Source organism: Agelaius phoeniceus, chromosome 1 (assembly GCF_051311805.1).
Source record: "Agelaius phoeniceus isolate bAgePho1 chromosome 1, bAgePho1.hap1, whole genome shotgun sequence".
Lineage (NCBI taxonomy): Eukaryota > Metazoa > Chordata > Aves > Passeriformes > Icteridae > Agelaius > Agelaius phoeniceus.
Genome location: NC_135265.1, coordinates 10,493,072 through 10,512,975, shown reverse-complemented (window position 1 = coordinate 10,512,975; position 19,904 = coordinate 10,493,072). Strand labels below are relative to the sequence as shown.

The 19,904-nt window shown below is 37.5% G+C and overlaps 1 protein-coding gene across 6 annotated transcripts in view; it reads right to left on the bottom strand.

The window, feature by feature from the left end:
- ZMYND11 (zinc finger MYND-type containing 11) overlaps positions 1–19,904 on the bottom strand; it is a 105,555-nt gene that overhangs the window by 33,016 nt on the left and 52,635 nt on the right. For all 6 annotated transcript variants that reach the window (XM_054634661.2, XM_054634669.2, XM_054634679.2 and 3 more), the window contains exon 3: positions 10,859–11,018. In XM_054634661.2, the coding sequence (XP_054490636.1) occupies positions 10,859–11,018 (160 nt within the window). The remainder of the gene's footprint in view (positions 1–10,858; positions 11,019–19,904) is intronic.

Below are 19,904 nucleotides of genomic sequence, written 5' to 3'. Positions count from 1 at the left end.
GTTTTAAGTGCTTCTCCAGCATTTCTTTTACGTGTGTGCTGCTGTGGTGTTCCTCTCTCTCTCTCCCCTACACCCCTGCACACACAGCTCCTTCCAGATCACTGGATTTTCATTCAGACCCACCTGTGCACAAACTCACTGTCAGCCCTGCATGGTGTCTATGCTTTAACAGTCCCTAGAGCTCCAGCTGCCCAGTGGATAAGAAACTTAGAGCAGTTTTTCACTAGTTTAAAGGAAGAGTATTAGCAGATACACAGTAGATTTCACCCACTGTGTAACACTTTTGGTCTGTCACAGCGGTGGAATCTAGAATGACAACAAGGTCCATGCCAGCAGATAGAAGTAATTTAAAAAATATAAATTATTTAAAAATAGTAGTATTTGCATGCTAGAATTATTTGAAGTAATTTTCATCACCAGCCCAAGACTTTAGCTAATCTTTTCATGATTATTTCATAACCCTTTAAAGAATGTCAATAAATGAGCTCCTACTATTTTTCAGTTTCCCATTTCTTTAACATATAATGAGATAGGCCATGCCCAATTTAAAGATATAATTTCTGAAGCAAATGTTCTGTATTCTGGTATTTTAGGATTTGGGAACAGCCATAAGGAACGCTTCCATCTCTTCTCACCTCTATCAGCTTTAAAATCAGAGTTTTTCACATTTTCCCCTCTTCAACTAAGAGAGAAGCTTTTAAAATCTTGGGTTCTGATGTCAAGGTTTCTTTGCTGGCCTTCAATAACTCTTCACTGGCACCCAACAAAAATGACTACCAGTCCATATCAAGTAGAAATATACACTGAAATAAATGCCTCACAAGAATGATGCTCTTTTTTTCCACATCTTCGATTTTGCTTAGGTTTTGCAACATGCATCCATCATCATCTGCTGTTCTGAAGTAATTGCCATCTTCTCTACTTAATCTTTCATATTTCAAACTTTCTGCTGTAAATTAAAAGCCTTTATTATATAAGAAATGGTGGTACTGCATTCTAGCATGGATGGATCTACCATTTCATTACTCTCCGCTGGTATCCGGGTCCTCTCTTTAAGAGGACTCAGAGTATGCTGCAGGAACCTATGCCCCCACTCACATTAAACAAAGCAGCATCTATTTCTGTCTAAAGACATTTTCCATTCTTAATAAATCAGTTCCTTTCTGTCTTTTTCAAGCAGCATCTGCTCCATCAAAGCTTTCTCAATTAGACATGAGCTTTACTAAAGGTAATTGCTAAAACCTTGCAGTACATCTTTATGACTCACAGCTATCAGGAACCACAGTGGGGGTGCACTACCTATGAGACTTCTGTCCTCCAGTACAAAACCTGAAGAAATGCTTCAAACTTCTACATTTGCTGCAAACAGCTACTGCCCACTTCATTTATCTGTTTTTTATTTCTCTCACGGTGCAAATACTGGAATCCCTGCCCCACACAAAAGGCAACCTGAAACAGGCTTGGACAGGAGAACCAGCCCCTGTTAACAGCCCTGAGGAGCTGCAGAAATGCTAAACCAGCATTTAGCTCATCTATGAAATGCCTCCCTTTGCCATCTATCCACTGCTTTTGCAATTCTGTTCAACTTCCAAGTAACTGCTCTGTAGTAAGAGGAGTTTTACAAAGTGTGGCTGATTATCTGTAGAGCTGCACAGATGGAAGCCTTAGCCCTTTTTTTTTTCAGAGAGTTCAAGTGGATGTGGTACGTGCACACTGGCCTCTATTTTAAACAGGCTCTATCTCATGGGGCACAGCAGCCAGTCAGGAATCTCCAGCTTATCAGGAGTCTCTGGCAGATTTACTGGTTTTCACTCAGACATCAGCATGCACCAAGTAATACCTGGGTGGAACAAGCATTATGTGCTATGGAACATCACTCCCAGTGTTCTTTGAAATGCAGTGGGGACACAGTGTGTGTTTTCCACCAGAGGCCTCAGTCTGCTGTGAGAGCAGTCTTCCTTCTGCCCTTTGGTCAGTCTTCTCTTCGTGCCACATCCCTGGCTCCATCTATTCTTTAGCAAATATGAATCCTCCTGTAAACATCCTTTCAGTAGCCTACAGGATCTGCTTTTATCTTTTCATCAGAACAATGATGAAAAGGTTAGGCTTCAAACTGAGGAAGGTGTGATTAATTCCTTGATGGCTCAGAGGACTTACTCCATCTTTGCAGCAGGTAAATGGCGAGTTAGCTGTTTAATAAAGTATTTCTCTTTCATCATTACTGTAAAGGGTCTATATTTGATCAGGACGATTGCTTTCCAATGATAAAAGTTTCTTAGATCATCACATGCTTTACATTTAATGCTAGAGCAATGCTTTGGGGTAAATTCAGCACCAAAATAAGCTTATTTTCTCCCCTGCAGTTTTCCTGTGTTCACCAGATACATTTCTTCCTGTTTTGCATCTATGTTTTTCCTACTGCTTTCGCTCATCAAAAGTGCTTAGCAAATAAACAAGCATCCATCTCTTTTTCAAAGCCAAAAAGACTTCAGCAGCTAGAATCCCTTTGTGAAAATGGTTTCACTTTATCTTTTCTTTCTTTTTCTAGAAAACTACTACAGCAGGCAGCTACAATGTGTGCTTTTACAGACAGGCTAATCTATCCATTCAGATCTGTTGGCTTTATAGATTCTTTCCTTCTCTGACCTGGGCTTTATCTTTAAAATGGATTCCCATAAATTGACCCTGTAGGGCACTTCATAGGTACTCATTATTCATATTTTATAATGAAGAAATCCAAAATAATTATGAATTCATATGTCCTCACAATTACTAAGGCATCTTGCTTTATTTCAAGTATATTTGTTTGTTTATTTGTTAATTATGGCCAAGGTTTTAGCATCTCAGCAATTAATTGGAATTTCTTGTTTTACATGGTTTTGAAATTCTCTTATTTTAGAAACCCTTTCTATTCTAAAAAGAACCTACACAAAACCATCAGTCAGGGGAGAGATCAAAATCTCCTTCTCCATAGTTCATGTATTTATGAGCTTGTAACAATCCATTTCCATTTTCTTCACTGGTAACTGCTTCCTCTTCTGATGCACTGATGCAGGAGGACTCAAATTCTGCAGAGAATTCCACATCCTGTCAGAACTCTTCTGGCTTTCTTTCACTGAATTTAATCTAATTAATTTATTGTCAGTTTGTCCTAGAAGTCTTCAGTTTCTGGCAGAAACCACCCAAATCTCTCTGTATTCCTGCCAGGACAGGCAGATTTTTATTCACCTTCCCACCCTGCAGCCACGTTCTGGACAATTTGGGGTGATAGGTCCCAAAGTACAGAGCCAGGCTCTAGCTTCCAGTGCTAAGAATTGAGTTTTTTCCAAGTGTAGTAACATGTCAGCAGCCAAAGTGACTGCTCAAACCCTTGTCACACCTATCTGCTCAGCCTATGAGCTGTGCTCCTGAAGTAATGAATAAATCTCAATTTCCTTTCCAAGAATATCATGTTTGGGTAGTAGCAGTGTGCATTATTTAAGGTGAGACAATACAAGCATTCTCCTCCAGGATACTAGAAATTGAAAATAATTTCAAGTGAAAATGTTTTTTTGTTTCTTCACGTTCCAAGCAAGTTCAAGGTTAACAGAAACTTTCAACTTATCTCCTCAGAAACTGGATTCACTTTGCTGGTAATGTCACAATTTTTGACTTAGGTTGAGCCAAGAGGAGGTTTGTAGGCTATTTTCATTAGGGAGATAAATCAGTGATGGAGTGAGGAATTTATCAGGTGCAATGCCTTTTATGTCCACATTATGGTTTTGTTCTCCTAGAAAGAAGGTAAATCCAGACCAGAAATAAATCTCCTTGCTTGTAGTTTCAAGTCTCCTTTAAAGAACTCTGCACAAAAATGGTCTTCTTCCCTTTTCTTGCTTAAAATACGTTTACATTGCTTCTCTGGTCTTATTTTGTAGTTTTTCTTTAGGTTGATGTCTCAGCACACACAAAAACATTTTATCTGAACCAACAGCAGAACTTCCTACACAGGTTCCTTAAACCTCTTGTCCATGTGCTGTAGGTGTGGCTGATATTGTTTCAGCTGTCAGCTGATAAAAAGGCATGGGGACTGCATTTATTGTGAATTAAGCATGAATATTAATAAGCCCATCAGCTTCAATGAAGTTTCATTCAGTGACCAGCATGACACAATAATAAAAGATTCAAATCAGTTGCCAGAGATACAGAGCATTTTGAACCCACAAAGTTAATAAAAACAACACTACTAGGTCAGGGGGGGTACAAAAGGGGTAGAAAAAATCCAAGATGCATCTTTTCAAAACAAACTCAAGACAGACTGATCTATGTCATTATTCTATTAGCATAACATAAATCCCATGATGGAACCTTTCTACAGACTAGTTTGACTAGTTTACTTCAAACTCAAAGATAAATTCTCATTCTTAAGAACATCCTTTCAATCAGAAAAGAACATTTTGTGAAATCTGTGAACAACATTATCAGTATCTCAACTCCAGAATGGAGAGTGAAAGCCTCAAAGAAGAATACAGCATTACATCAACTGAATTTTTAAAAGTCAAGTTGGCAAAGCTGAGAGAGCCAAGTGAAGATGCTGACAAGGTTGTTTCACCAGTTTAAAAGAAGCAGCATCTCTCTGCAGTCAGATGGAGTCTACTAGTGTCACCTTCAGTAATGTGAAGATCCTGCAAACATTGTAAACGGCCTTTCCAGAGAATAAAAAATAAGGATGAGCAGAGGAGAGGGAAGAAATACCCCTGAACAGATGGGAAGAGAAAAACAAGATTGGAAAAGGAATTCAGAATTGCTCACTATTCTTAACCCTTCTAGAGGCAGCAAGAACCACTGGAATTGCTGTGGAACCATTCATGAGAGGCTGCATGTTAACAGCCTTAGTGCAAAGACAGAAGAGGGTCTTGGCTTTAATGCAGAAGGAATTTCTCTTCCATGAGTTGGGAATTCAGAATTCTACTCCGCTTCTCTAGGATAAAATAGTCTATGCTTTGATTTGATGATTTGAATATATTTGCTTTTCTGAACTTTCCCAAATCCATTTATTTTTAGTTTATTAATAAGCAGAATCACATCTGCAGTTTGTGACAATAATTTGCAAGAAAAATCATTGCATTTAGCACATGAAGGATTGAATTCATGGCAGTCTTTTGGAAAATTAGGCTCCGAATGATGGGTCCTTAAAGGATGGAAAGAAAAGGTTCAAAGAGTTTCAGAAGCTCATCATCCCTGAGTGTTCTTGTGTGACCAAGCTGGTATGTGGCCTGACCCCAAAGCCACATCATACTCTCCCTGATGTGTGGTAATAAGGGATGGAAGCCAGTTTGAATTTTTTCTCTTATGGGATCAATCATTAACTCTTTGCATCAGTGAATTACTAAGTGTAAAGAACACTTGCACTTTCACAATAATAGAGTTTTTTCCAAGAAGAATGTTCCAGGAATCTATCTGGAACATTCCAGCCTGGAAAATTCTTAATTTGTTCAATATGCAAAAAATATGAACTAATATGGCTTGGGCCATGTTTGGTTTTGGATCAGTGAATTTACACAGGACTTTACATTAAAGGCAATATGGATGGATAAGGCAAACAGAGAATTTTTTTAAACACTGAAGGAGATTTTTCTTCATTTGGTGTGACATGTTCTTCCTATTTGTGCTTTTCAGTTGTAAGAGCTCACATGATGAGGGCACTGGCTGTCACTATTGCTGTTTCATATTATCCTTCTGCCCCTAACTGAAAAGAATGGGATGCACATTAAAACCATTCTTCAGCCTAGTTATTTAGAACTGGTAGCTATTCAGGCTGGTTTTGGATTGAGGTTTGGTTTTGTCTGTTGTTGTTCAGGGGTTTTGTATTATTTAAAACGTATTTTTGTACAGAAAAGATTCAAACTCTCACAGTGACAGTTCTTAAGCTTTTTACAATTATCTTCACATTTATGGAGACTCAAGATGACATAGTCAGTTCAAAAAACAGCTTCTGGCTACCAATACTGACCTAGCATGGAAAAATCAATATAATTACAAAAGCAATTAAGCATGGCAAGCAAAGAATCAAGCCTTTGCTCAATCTAAAGTAATTTAGATTAACACAAACATAACAGCCAAAAATTCTCCTTTCTCATAGACTGATCCTAGTAAAATCAAACCTGCAACACATCAAATCACAAAAATAACTGAGTGTGTGCCTAAGGTCACTTGGGTTAAAAAAAATCACCCTCAAGACTCACAGTGCTGGCAGTGGGTTACAACAAATATTACAATGTTGGGAATACAGACAGAGCGGAGAGATGAATTACTTAGGCAGCCTTGTGACTTGGAAGTATCTGGAGTTTCTCTGAGCAAGCACCAGTACTTTCTCAATTTAAAATACCAGAAAAATCTTTAGAAATGAAATAGCACATTGAGAATACATGTGTGTGTTGGGGAAAAGCAAGCTGTATCTCTAATGTTTTCTAAAAGCAGGAAAAAGCAAGGAAACTTCCGCTCCAAACAGTGGGCTCTCCACTAAACTCAAACTTCTTTAGAGGGAAGAATTGGAAATGAAATAATTTAGAAGCAGAGAGGACCAAATACACAGGAGAATGACTGTAACTGCACCTCACAGTCAGATTTAATAGCCAGAATTGCTGCCTCTTTCTATAAGCAATCAATCAAATGATCAGAAAACAGAACTCTGTAAAATAATAATCTCTTGAAAATATAATCATCTTTCATGCATTCTTCAGAGAAGAAATAGCTCACAGTGCCTTAAGTAGGTGTGAAGCCTCACTCTTCACATCTCATTAGAGACTTTGGCCACTGTGAACCATTTTTAAACCACAGCAGGGCTGTGGGGTATGTTGCAATCAGATGCAAACAATGAACCCATGTTATGAACACATCTCCATCTTAGAAGAGCACAATATTGTTTGGCTTCATGAACACAGGAAAATTGAAATTATACACTCATAAAGCCTCTCTCTGGGTCAGAGCAGCTTTATGACTTTAATCGTGAGGGGAAGAATTAGCACATTAAATGGTCAAAATAGCTCAGTGCACACTGTCTGTAGAAAAATGTGAGTAAGACTAACTCTAAAAACTGCATCTAACCCCCCCATTAAGCCATAGGACATTAGTACTTAAATTCAATTTCTTTCCTTGGGGTTAGACACAGTACTATGTTACACAGATAGAAGTACATCAAATCATGGCAGAACAGAAAATAGTAATGAATAAGTAAGAAGATTCATTCTTATTTTCTTGAAGAACTACCCTTCCTCTCTATCTTGTCAACTGCATTCAAAACATAGTTAACAACACTGATTTACATTTTTTTCTAAACCAGCAAGAGCAAGAAGATTTTTTTTATGCTGATAATAAATAGCATTTCCAAATTCCAGAAGTTCTGTGAGAAATAGAAATAAAGCATTTAGGAAAAAAGTAAAGTTCCATTACCAGTCTTCAGGACTGACATTTCCCTTGCAAGGCAAGAAGCTGAAGAGATTTTGTTCAATTGTATAATAATACATCAACAAACAGAAAAATGCAAAATTCCTAACTAAAATCCTGAATAAAAATGGAAAATAAAGTCTTCTCTCATTCATTTTGTGCAAATGCATTAATCATCTGCAAGATAAGAAAGCCTGTAAGATGAGAACACATTTTGAAAATGTGCAAAACATCTGGGAACATGGCAAATGAGCAAACAAAATGAATACCTGCACAAGCCCTGGAGGTATAATATTTGCAGCAAAGTTCTTGTTTAGGTACCAATCCTTAAATGTCAGTTGGAATACAGTACATTTTGTTACTGACTCCACATTTTAAATTTAGTAACTTACATAAAAATATTTCTCCCACATGTATCTGACAGAATAATTTTACACTTTTAAATCAAACCATTCTTTTTTTTTTTTTTTTCCTGAACATTAATTTTCATGAACTGTCCCTTTTGGAAGAACCTCCTGATGCCCTCAAATTGTTTTGTCTTTGTACCTCAGCTTGTCTTTTGTATATTACTAAATATGTGAGGTTTTGCTAATTTTTTTTACCATAGCTTCAACACACTGCTAGAACAATGAGAGCAAAGTAGTATAATTTTTCTGAAGGCTAAGAGTAACCCTATCAGAGATCATGTCCTCAATGTTTAGATCTATCACTATGTCAACCTATTGGATAGGGCAGATGTTTGGAAACCCCTAAGCAAGCACCACAGATTATCAAATGGATCTTTTCCAAGTAGAGCTGTGTTTTCATAATCTCTGTACTTTCAATTATTGTCACTATTTAGCCATCAGTCTGTAGTCACCATCACAACCAGTAATTTCAGGTCATGTGGCATCCTCTAGTCAGGCATCTCTTACAGTAACACAGAAAGGTGCTCAGCAGTTCTGTGGCCAAGGCCAGTAATCTTTTCACCTGCTAAAATTCAGATCCAAAACTTCAAAAGTGTAAAAAATCACCAAGCAAATAGCTGGGGGGACGATAAGAATGTATCCCTTTGCTATCTCCTCGGAGCATCCTGTGTTTGCTGAATTCCACCGTGGTGCCAGGAAAGAAGCCAAAATCCAAAAGCATCCCTGCACTGGTGTCAGTGGGTGGTTGATTGGTTTTTAAGTCTTCTCTTTCCTGTTTTGAGCTTTCCAAGTTCCAGCAGTACCAGTCAAACCAAATTTGACAATTAGGTCAAGGGTCTGTAAGTGCTAAAGTTTGAGCCTGAAATCCCTTTTTAACATTAATGCCCTGCTTCGAAGAGTTCCATCTCCTCCAAGTGCACCTCAAGAAAGAATTCTGTGTATTTGTCCTCACTGAAATGTAACTTGAGCTCATGCTCCAACAGTCATTAGTACCAGATTTGAGCAGTGCTGAATTACAAAGAACTACAAACTGCCTCTTGATCAAGTGCAGACAAAGCATCTGTAAAACTACCCCCGTGTCCATAGCAGAGAACATCCCAAATTTGATGGTTTGCACCAATTGTCAGAGAATGGAAAATACTTGATCTGATGGCAAGTGATGACAATGACATTTTTTTACTCATTAAAACTTTCTGAATAAAAGAACAAAGAGAATGACTTTATACCAAGTCAATGTGTTTTGCTTCATCTGTCTGCAGCATTTTGATTCAGTATTAGGAACAAAAAGTTTGGGTTTGGGTATGATTGAAACATGGCCTGGATCAGAAGCTGATTTTTATTTTTGCAGAAAACTGTTAAGTCAAGTGTGGTGTTCTGAATTACTGAGACAGCCACCACACATATGGTCACAGCTCAAAGTATCAGTGCTTAGCAGTAATACTGAAAATGCAGTCTGCATCTAACTAAAGGGTTATTCATAATATAACTTCAACAGCATCTTCAGTCAGAGACGTTTTCTGCACAGACATAAAATAATTGTGCAATTCTAATGACTCACTGGGAATTTACAGGATGTAAATTCTTTCAAGTTTTCTTAAATAAATGTTGCTAATAAGCAGTAGGAACATTATTTGAATGATTATATAAGGAATGGCTATTGTGAGGCATTTTGATAATTTTTTCTTTTTTTTCCTTTCTCTTAGCAATAGAGGAAACAGCATACTTGAGATCATCACAGATCTCAGGCTTTATGTCTTGTTGAGTCTACACAGTTGCTATCACTTCTAAACAGATAAAACTCATGGAAGAAATACCTAAAAGAGCTAAGCTGGAGTTTTGAAATGTTTCCTGCCAGGGAGAACAGTAACATACCCTTTAAAGGTTCCCTTGAGGGCTTCTAATGAAATTAGAATGAAAATCTTAACAGTGACATAATGTACATTAAATACAATGTATTGAAATTAAGGTATTTTGATACTTTAAATTCATGTAAGTGAGATAATTTTGATGATAATATTTTCTGTTATGCATATTGCTTGTTTCAACAAAACCAAAACCAATAGATTGTTTCACTTTCAGGATCTTACTGATAACTGCAATATTCCAATAAACATTTTGGTGTTTTTAAGAGTTTTTCTGGGTTTCCTCAAAATTAATGTACTAGCTATGTCTGAGACAATGTTGACCCTTTTATCAGTATTTAATGCAATTTTATATTCCAAAGCAACAGTTCCTAGTTCAGGTATTTTAAAGCTTTGCAAAACTCATTTTCGTTAGGAAAATATTGTCTTGTAAATAAAGAGATGGGGCTTCTGAACAAGGCAAAATAATTGTTCAAGCTTTTTCCTGGTCTATGTGACTATCCTCACTTTGTGAGTGTGCTCCACCTCAGCTATGGAGAGATATTAAAAACATTGGTTTTTTTCTCTTCACGTAACTTTCAACCTATTGAAATGGATTTTAATATTTATGTTAGACATCCAGTGGAACAGTATTTGGATGCCTGTAGCTGATTTGCTAAGAAAATCCTTTCTAATTGAATGCCCTGGTGTTCACAAATATCAGTAAAACACATCTTTTCATGTATGTTTGCATATAATTTTATAATTTCATATTGCACTTTTGAAAGGGAGTTCTGTGTTCTTCAGATTCAGATTAAAGCAAGATTAAAAAGCTTGTGACTTTTAAAAAAATTTTTTAAATACACCATCTTTTGGATTTGAGAACATCTGAGGATTTCAAGTAATACCAATATTTACTGTCTTCTGTACAACTGTAGAAGAGAATACATGAAAGTGAGGTATAACCCAGCAAAGGACTTTGTCAGTTTTTCATAGCAGAAAACTCAGAGTTCAACAGGAAAGAGCTTCTATGAAATAGAAAAGGTTAAAAAAATTTAAGAGTGCATTATTTCCCTGTTCACAAGCACCAACAAAGAACCTATAAATAGTTTGAAATATAAATTAAAACAAGCTTCATGCTAAGATACCAGAAATCGTGATTTATTTTCTCAAAGACTTTATACTCACAATCTCATCTCCTGGCAACCAATATCCTTCTTGTTCAATACCAGCTTTTGACCCTTTACACCCCACGGTCAGGGTTTCCACAATGAGACCATCCTTGACTGCTAAACTCAGCTGACGTGTGGTTTCTTTTGGATGCATACCATGGACTCGAGACATGTACCTGCACACAAAGCACAAAAGTCTCTTAGTGTTAGCTTTAAATTATAAAATGTGTCAGCAAAATATACACATTTTCAAATGAGTTAAAACAATATATGTTCTAAGTTTTAGATTGTTTTTAAACAGTCAAAATTTATATCACTTCACCCTTTCCCTCAAATCAGTTTTTTTACTCTTGCAGCTTTCATGTACACATTTAGACAAGTAGTAGCACAGTAAACTCCTACCAAAAAAATCCCAAAATTAACACATATGGTGCTTGGGCTTGTCTCTGCCACATCCATTTGTGCCCTTTAAATTACTTTAAACTTGCATTTCTCTAACACCTCCTATAGCATACATACTACAGAATGTATGAATGAATTTTTGTGATGTTTGTGTGTACAACACATTTAGGAAAAATGGAAAATTTATATATCACATATGAAAACCCACTAACTCAAGTTACTGTGCAAAGTGGTTTTTCTCCTTTTCTTGAGTCAACCACAATGATCACATTGTGACAAACTGCCTTGGTGAGAAAAAAACCACATGCAGCTTTAACTGTGTATATACATGAGATTCAGCTGTGTAATGTTGACCTTTATCCAGTGTAATTTGCTTCTAGGCTAACACCAAATATTAACTTGGAGTAAACAGCATAAAATTATCTTCTCTCAAATAAAGATGACCTCTCTGCCTTAAGGTCACTGCAATTCAGGGTTTTTAACAAAATTCTGAGAACATGTCTAGAAGTTGCTGTGCACGGAGAGCTGCAATCAGCAGATACATGAATTGACATGGAACCAATTATTTAGTGGAAAATATTTTCCTAGTTATGGATCTCTTAAAGTTACAGAGCTAACTGAATTTCTCTCCATTTTTGTTTCTCCAGGTACTCTGTCTTTACCTGTTTCCTAAGAGAGAAATCTGTAATTTGCCTGCTTTAAGACAAAGCTGTCAGCTATAGTATCCTTGCCTTCCTTCTTCATAATGAATTCCAGCAACCACGATTCCTTTGTGACTGTCATCACAAATACCTTCACAAAAAGTAATTATGATCACGAGCAAACTCAAGAAAGATTTATTTTAAAGCAGCAGCATTGCATTAAAAAAAGAGTTAAATCAGTTCAGATTTCTTTTTTAATAACATGACAGGAATTTTTAATGCCTTAGAAGTTACAAACTTACAATAAGAAGTGAGGACCACCCCAAATGGTCAAATCTTCAATCAATCCCTCCCTTTGTAGACATTTGCCTTTCAAACTTCTTACTGTATTGTATGAATAAAGTTTTCCTTTCCTGCTTTCTCTCTTAAGCTTTTGCTGGACCTGGTTTATGCTAATCTGATATTTTTGTTTTGCTCTAAACTGTATATAAAATCGTATAGTAGATTTCTGACTGAGTGGAAGTATATATTTGTATAGTAAATTATACAATAATCAGAGCAGCATAGGACATTTATGAATTTCTGTGTGGTATCAGAGGCATTTACATAAATGCAGCATCTTGGGGTTTGCAGGATGTTGGGGTTTATTTTTTTAGGATAAAAACTCTGAGAGGCAGATAATGCCATTTCCCATATTTTACAATGTCTACCACAACATGGTCCAAGCCTAATTTGTGTGTGCATGCTAGCACTGTATAAAAGGTAGGCAACTGATACAGAAATGACAATATTCTGTGTAAGTCTATGTTCCAAGCTAATATATATGAATATTCTGGTGGTTTCCACATAGGGCCAAAATCAGAAGATAAGGCACTTCAGGTCTGTATCACCTTGGCTGGATGCTCATCTGCCCAACCTGATCCCTCTCTACTTCCACAGAAAACAAAACTCAACATGAGCACCTGTTCAAGTGAAATTAAACACCACAAATAAGTTTTCAAAGCTATCCAAACTCCAAGGTCTGAAACAGGCAGAAACTCAAGTCTATTTACTTCACTTTCAAACAGAGTGCAAGTGAACACCCCTGGTCTACAGAAGCATAAAGTGTTGAAGCTTTAAAGCCACATGAAAACAGCTCATTTGCTTATATAATCATGTTACATGTATTTCATGTGTGTGTGCACATATGGACATATTTATGCAAACACAACGAGGTTTTTGAAGTGCAAATCATCTTTCTCAACATTTGCTAGTGTTACTCTTTTTTCACCAAATCTCCATTTTTAACTCAGTGCTAACAATGTCTCTGACATAGCATTCACGTGTCTGTAATTAATTCAACTTAACAGGTCTCAAAGTACAAAGAATGGGCTAACTATCATTCTTCCCATTTTACTGACAGAACAAATCAGACTCTGAGCACAGAAGTGATTTCCCTACACTTATATGGTGGGCTGCTATAGGTCTGAGAACAGAAATCAGGTATTAACCCAGTGCCATAACCCTCAGGCTAACCTGCAGAAGAATCCGTGTATTTTGCACTGCACCATCCCTAGTTCCAGAAACAAAGCCCTACCGAATTCTTAAATGTAAGCTACAGGTTTCATGATTTCTCACTCTTATCTCTGAACAGAACAGATATATAATACAAACAAAAAAGCCTTAAACCAACTCTAATCAGCTAAGAGGTTTAATCTGCCTATTTCCACTGTGGCAGGTTGTGCACTAGTGAAAAGAGGCACAAGGCTCAGAATCACCCATTTCTCAAATCCAATCTGTGTTCTCCACCAGAGTGAAAGTACTGCTACCAACTAAACTATCTCCCCATTTTCTCCAGCTGTAAATCAGGAGTAGTAAATTCCCAGTGGCTTTTTGAAGAGTACTTTAGTCAATGTTCAGACTGTGCCACTGGGGAGTCACAAGGGCTGTGTTTTCTATTTTTAAAATAAAATGCTATCAGCTTTCACAGCAAAGAACATACATGTAAAGAGAATGGTTTTTCTTCAAAGAGTAGAACTGCTGTTAGAAAAATGCACCCTCCCTCAGTTTTTTACTTTATTAAAACCTGTGAAGTGTACATGACTAGATATTCACAACGACTAGAAAACAACACTACAGGGTTTGGATGAAAACTCATCTTGTTTCTTTTCAGCCATAAGGACAGCAGGTAAGCAAAGACATAATAAGACACAGGACTCAAATCAGAAAAGATAGTTCAAGTTCTTTAATAATGAAATGTGAAAAACTGTCAGGACATGAAAAATGCTGAAAACACAGAATGAGTTAAAATCCAGCTCAGAGACAGAAAGCATGATGTTTGGAGTCCCAACCACTATGTCAGCCTCATTACCAGGGAATGAGACCAGGGAAAAATAATTCTGAAATTTTGCCTTTGTGCAGAAGTGACCCCACTAATCCATAAGTGCAAGTCCTGGCTCTGCATGCATTGAAGGTTCTGGCACCAACAAGTTAAAAAAACAGTATGGGAGATAAAGCAACCCCTGACTGCTGTTTTCAACAAAAGCTAATTAGCCTTACCTTGGAAACTGGGAGTTGAAGGAATACTGGTTTGTTATGCTCTTGCCCAGCCCTCCATACCAACAGATTTGGGAGTGCAATACAACCCAGGCACAAGAAGTAAAGCAAATACACTCAAATGAGTGAGAATGAGGCACAGAGACAAAGTAAAATCCTCTAAATCAGAAAACCAGACCTAATCAGATAGGGGCTGAAGAAACCATTTCAAAATACAATTTAACTGTGCTAATCCCTACTATATAAAATGAGGGTCTTTCTGATGAAAAGTGGAGGTTAGGCCTGATAATCTGCATGCTAAATTCAAAATCTCACCAAATGAGGCTGCTTGTCTGCAGAATACAGAAGCAACTGAACTGCTGCTGAAAATTAGAGTGTTTATAGGTCAGTATTTTCTCCATTTATGAACTGGCAGTGCAGATCTCCCTGACATTAGCACAGAAGAATCTGGCAAATCTAGCAAAATTACAGTTTTTGTAATCAACTTCTAAGGGCCTAATAATGCATGTTTTCAGTTATTGCAACACCATTTGGAAAGCAAAGGATAAGGATCTTTAGCATGGAGTTTGTTCATTACCACCCTTAAGCAAACCTCATTGCCATACCACCAAATGTATATTTAAATGTGGTGACCTTCAGAAACAAAATAGTACCAACAGAATCAGGTAGATGCACATGTGCATATACAGGATAGATGTGTGCATCTCTCTGATGGCAAGAAAAAACCTTTAGAGAAGACTCACAGAGGATAATCATTAATAGATTCATAGATAATATATGGATGTGATGCTCATCTGTATTTAGTCACAAAATACCAATCAGAGAAATGTGAGACAGCAATTTCAAACCACTTCAGGACTGCAGATGAACAGTAGTCAGGTGTAAATAACAGTAAAATATCATCATATTTTTCAGTTTATATTATTACATTATTAGTGTTACCCATTCTAAAGTCTTGACCACCTCTCAGACACCACAGAGAGAGCCCAAGGGGTCAGCACATGTGGAGGGGGGGCCTCCAGAGGGGCCACACAGCCACCTGCTGTACACCCCACCTGAGCCATGCTGAATGCTGGGGAGGACAGATGTGCAGGGAAACCTGGTACAGGCTCTTCTCTTCACAGCAACAAAATCTCCTCTAACCCATGCCCTACCAATTGACAACTGGATCTTGCCACCTCCCTTTGTACCACAAACTGGACCACAGGAGTACCTGATCCACCTCTAAATCCCCTGCCTGCCCAATATATAGGACATTCCAGATCCACCAAATTCTGTCAGCATATCACCAATTCACTCCTAAAGCTTCAAAATACTTTTCTCAAATTATCCAGTGTTCATAATGTCTTTCTATAAAAAACCAAAATCTGTGCTTCATAATATACCTTAAAACTAAAGAAGGAAGTTTGGCTTGAACTTAAGGGTGTGGAGGAAGCAGACTCTAAAGCTGTGATCACCATGGGAGCAAAATAGACACAGAAGTAGCCAGCACTTGCAGGGGATCAGATGGTGAACTTATCACCTACAGCTGTCACACAGCTCACAACTCCTGCCTGGTGCTCTGCAAGACACAGCACGAAGGTAAACCCTGTCTCAAAGAGTCAAATCTATATGGCTTCAAAATACAGCATGGCAAAATATCTAACTTTGCTCCCAAGGAGCCCTCTTGGAGGCATCTGGTCTACTGAGAGGCAGAAAATGGTTTACATGAGCACTGCTGTACTGTGGTGGAAGGAAGGAAGGAAGGAAGGAAGGAAGGAAGGAAGGAAGGAAGGAAGGAAGGAAGGAAGGAAGGAAGGAAGGAAGGAAGGAAGGAAGGAAGGAAGGAAGGAAGGAAGGAAGGAAGGAAGGAAGGAAGGAAGGAAGGAAGGAAGGAAGGAAGGAAGGAAGGAAGGATATTTAAGGTAGGAAGATGACATAGGTATTTAAAAAAAATCTCAGTTTTTCTGAACTCATAAGGAATTGCATTTTTGGCCACGTTAATTGAATCAAAACAAAATACTGAAAAAATGTTACAGCAAGGGTATCTGTACAAGACTGAAATAAAATGCATTATTGCAAATAGCTGCAAAAATACAACAGGGCAGCAAGTGTAAGTAGATGTTAATTTTCATGGCAAACTCTGTAATCTTGGTCTGATCAATTATCTCTCTCTATGCTGGATGCATCCACCCTCCCCAATGCAAAGGGAAGCAGCAGCCTGCTGCTGCCAGCAGACTCTGCTGAGCAACTCACCCAGGGATGAGCTGAGAACTGATAAATTTGAGGTCTGATAAACTGAGATCTGATAAAATTGAGATCTGAGAAAATACAGCAGATCCCATTAAACTCAACTGAAAGTCTGCCATTAATTTTAAATGTTACCTACCGGTACATAAAAATGTCCTAGATTCAGGGACAGACCTTAAGGAATAATACATAAAATAGAAGGAAAGCAGCCAAAAATCTGTTCTGAGTTTTATATTGTCTTCCTACCTCTAGTGAGAAATTATGCCTTTTGCTTCAGTTTCAGGGCAAGACAGCTATTTTATAGAAGGCCCACATATTTCTTTTAAGAGTTTTTTAAAAGTAATTTGCAAATAATAGGCCAGTTGGTCATACTGAAAAAAAAAAAAAAAAAGCTGAAGAGATGGCTGTGGTTATTATTTAATTTTATTTTTAAGAAATACAGCTCCATGACCTAAGAACTTGAAATCCACAGGCTCAAATCTCAGGAATCCATCAGTTCTCCTTGTGGAAAGCCAGGTGAAGATCTGTGCTCACAGCTGTACCTCAAGGTCTCAGCTCTGAAGCTCAGGTTGCCTCCTTCTACCATGTAGCACCCTGGTACCAGTCAACTCCCATAAAACACAGGCTAAACATTATGGGTATTTGACACAGATATTCCCTGCTTGCCAGAAACTGAGAGCTGGTCTGAGAGCTGAAGACAGCACAGACACACAGAGAGGTGAAACTGGCCACAGTGGGGACACAGCAGCTTGCTTTTGTTTTCTAGGATCCTTTTTGATGTGTTTACACTTTCTGAAGTTTCAATTATGGATTCTATTCACTAAGACAAACACGAGCAAGGCACAATGTTCTTGTTGTGTATTTGTACTCCACAATGAGATGCAGGTATATGAACAGGCTGCATTTGATTTCCACTGCACTCCAGATACCCACAGCACATGCACAGAGCACGCAGGCACTGACAGCGCTGCTGCCTCTGCAATAAAATACTTCTTACATGATCTACATTTTATGCAGTCCAAAATTCCAAGGATTACAGAGAAATCGTGCATTTACTTTTCCTCTGGCATCAGTATCTGCAACATTAATTTTGAAGACACATATACTATCCAAGCAGGAAATGTTTTTAAAATTTGTTTAACCTCTCCTTTGTAGTCTAGATAAAGTCAGAATTTGCATAAATGCAAAAACTAATTTTTTGCAATGTTTTTGTAAAACAAAAAGAATGCATAAACTTGATAGTGCAACAGTGAAATCCAGCAGCTCAGCTAAATTCAGATCTGCCTGATGTTTGTGCTGCTGCTGCTAAAAGGCAGCTAAGGAGTGATCTTGTCTGTGCATGCTTTAGATATCTCAGGCACCATGCATGCACCTATAATGGTAATCATCTGGGTCATTTCTGTAAAAAGCACAGTAATGTTAAGCCAGGTAATTCCCTGATTCAGTAATTTAAACTCCCACTCCTACAATTCCTCTACACTTTAGATTGTGTAACTCACCAGCATGGCCACAAAAAGCAAATAATTTAAGTACCAAGCCATTCAACCCACATCCTGAAAAATCTCACCACCACTTTTTAATGGAGGAACTTATCTAAAAAAGGGCTCTACTTCCATTTTTCCAACCTAAAAGCTCATATGTGACACTGCTGGTAATGCACACATGTGTACACATGAGCATGACTGGCAAACAAGCACTAATCATTCAGGAACATTGCATGCACAGGTACAAATGCTCGTGTAGCTGCAGGGCCACTGCTCCACCCAGCTCCTTTCTTTGGATGTACTAAAGAGACAAAGTATTACATGACTCAGATTGTAACATCCTAGCTAATACCTTGCAAATGAAATATTTAATCAGCTCATATCCACCATCTCAATTCAAAACATGTTAAAAAAATGAAAATTTGAATGCTTTAATGATTCATTTTTTAGAGCTTTCTATCTCATTTAATTTCCATTCTTATCTGGGTCAAAACCTTTCTCTTTCTGCTTTTGGGGTTGGTTTTTTGTGTGTGCTTTTTTTTTTTTTTTTTTTTTGTTTAAGATTACTTTCAGTCTAGCTGAGTTTCAGAATCATCACTCTGTCACACCAATGTTCATCTTATTGCCATCTAGGGAACAGCACAACGGCTGGAAAAGCCATCAGGGCAGGGCTGCTGCTCTTGGTGATGATATTGTTTATATGAATGGGAATATGAAACCACAGCCTAAAATAGATGGTATGAGTAGTGCTTTGGAGATCATTCTCTCTCCACTGATTACAGAGAAAGCCTTGATGAGCACTTTAGGTCAGATAACAAGCTGTTAAATGGCCATGTCTCACTCATTTTTATCTCTTACTTCTAATAGAAAGTCACATCTATTAACAGCAAAGAAACCAAACATAAGCTAGAAGTTCCACTTTCAAATATTACAAAGATGGTATGATTTGAGCAAAAAACATAATTGTTGTGACATAAATATTGGTTTATTTAATTTTATCTAATTTTAATAATTAGAAAGCCTTTTCTGTATTTTTCTGTGTAAACGTACACAATTTCAAGATGAATATTAATAGAAGTATGGAGTACATGAAAATGGGGACAGTGATTTTCAAATCTATTCCATCCCTCTCCTTCTGAATATTCCTACTGGAGCTCATACTTTGCATGTATTGTATTAAACATTGAATATTACAACTTTTATAGTAACACAATAAAGAGAGTTTAAATGAACATGCACTTATTAACAAACATCAAACAAGGAGTATGGCTGTGGTTAATAACAATGTGTTTGTGATGTTAATGTGAATCATTTAATTTACCATATTCATGCTCAGCCCAGAGATGACTTCACCTACTGAATCAATGAAGAACATTGACCTCTGAGGCAGAAAAAGAAAAATGCCACTCTAGCAATACCATGTAAGAGCATTCCTAAGAGAAGAATTACCAGATAAGGAAAATTGATCAAGCAAAATTACTCAGAACATCTGAGCACCTATTTGTTTTTTGCAGAATGAACTGTAGGAACAAGATGTGCCTACAGTAATATTTCTGATCAAAGCAAATACACAAAAAACTCCACCTCAAGCTCTAGTCCTCAACAAAATAGCCATTTATGCTAAACCCTTACAGGTATAATGTTTGCACAGCCAGCTACAGCATCCTTTCCCTTCCCTGTATTCTGCATAAAGCAGGAAAAAAAGGCAGCAAGGCTGGAACAAAATCTGTCAGTGCCTGGTGAAGAGTTTTCCACACCAGGCACTGAATCA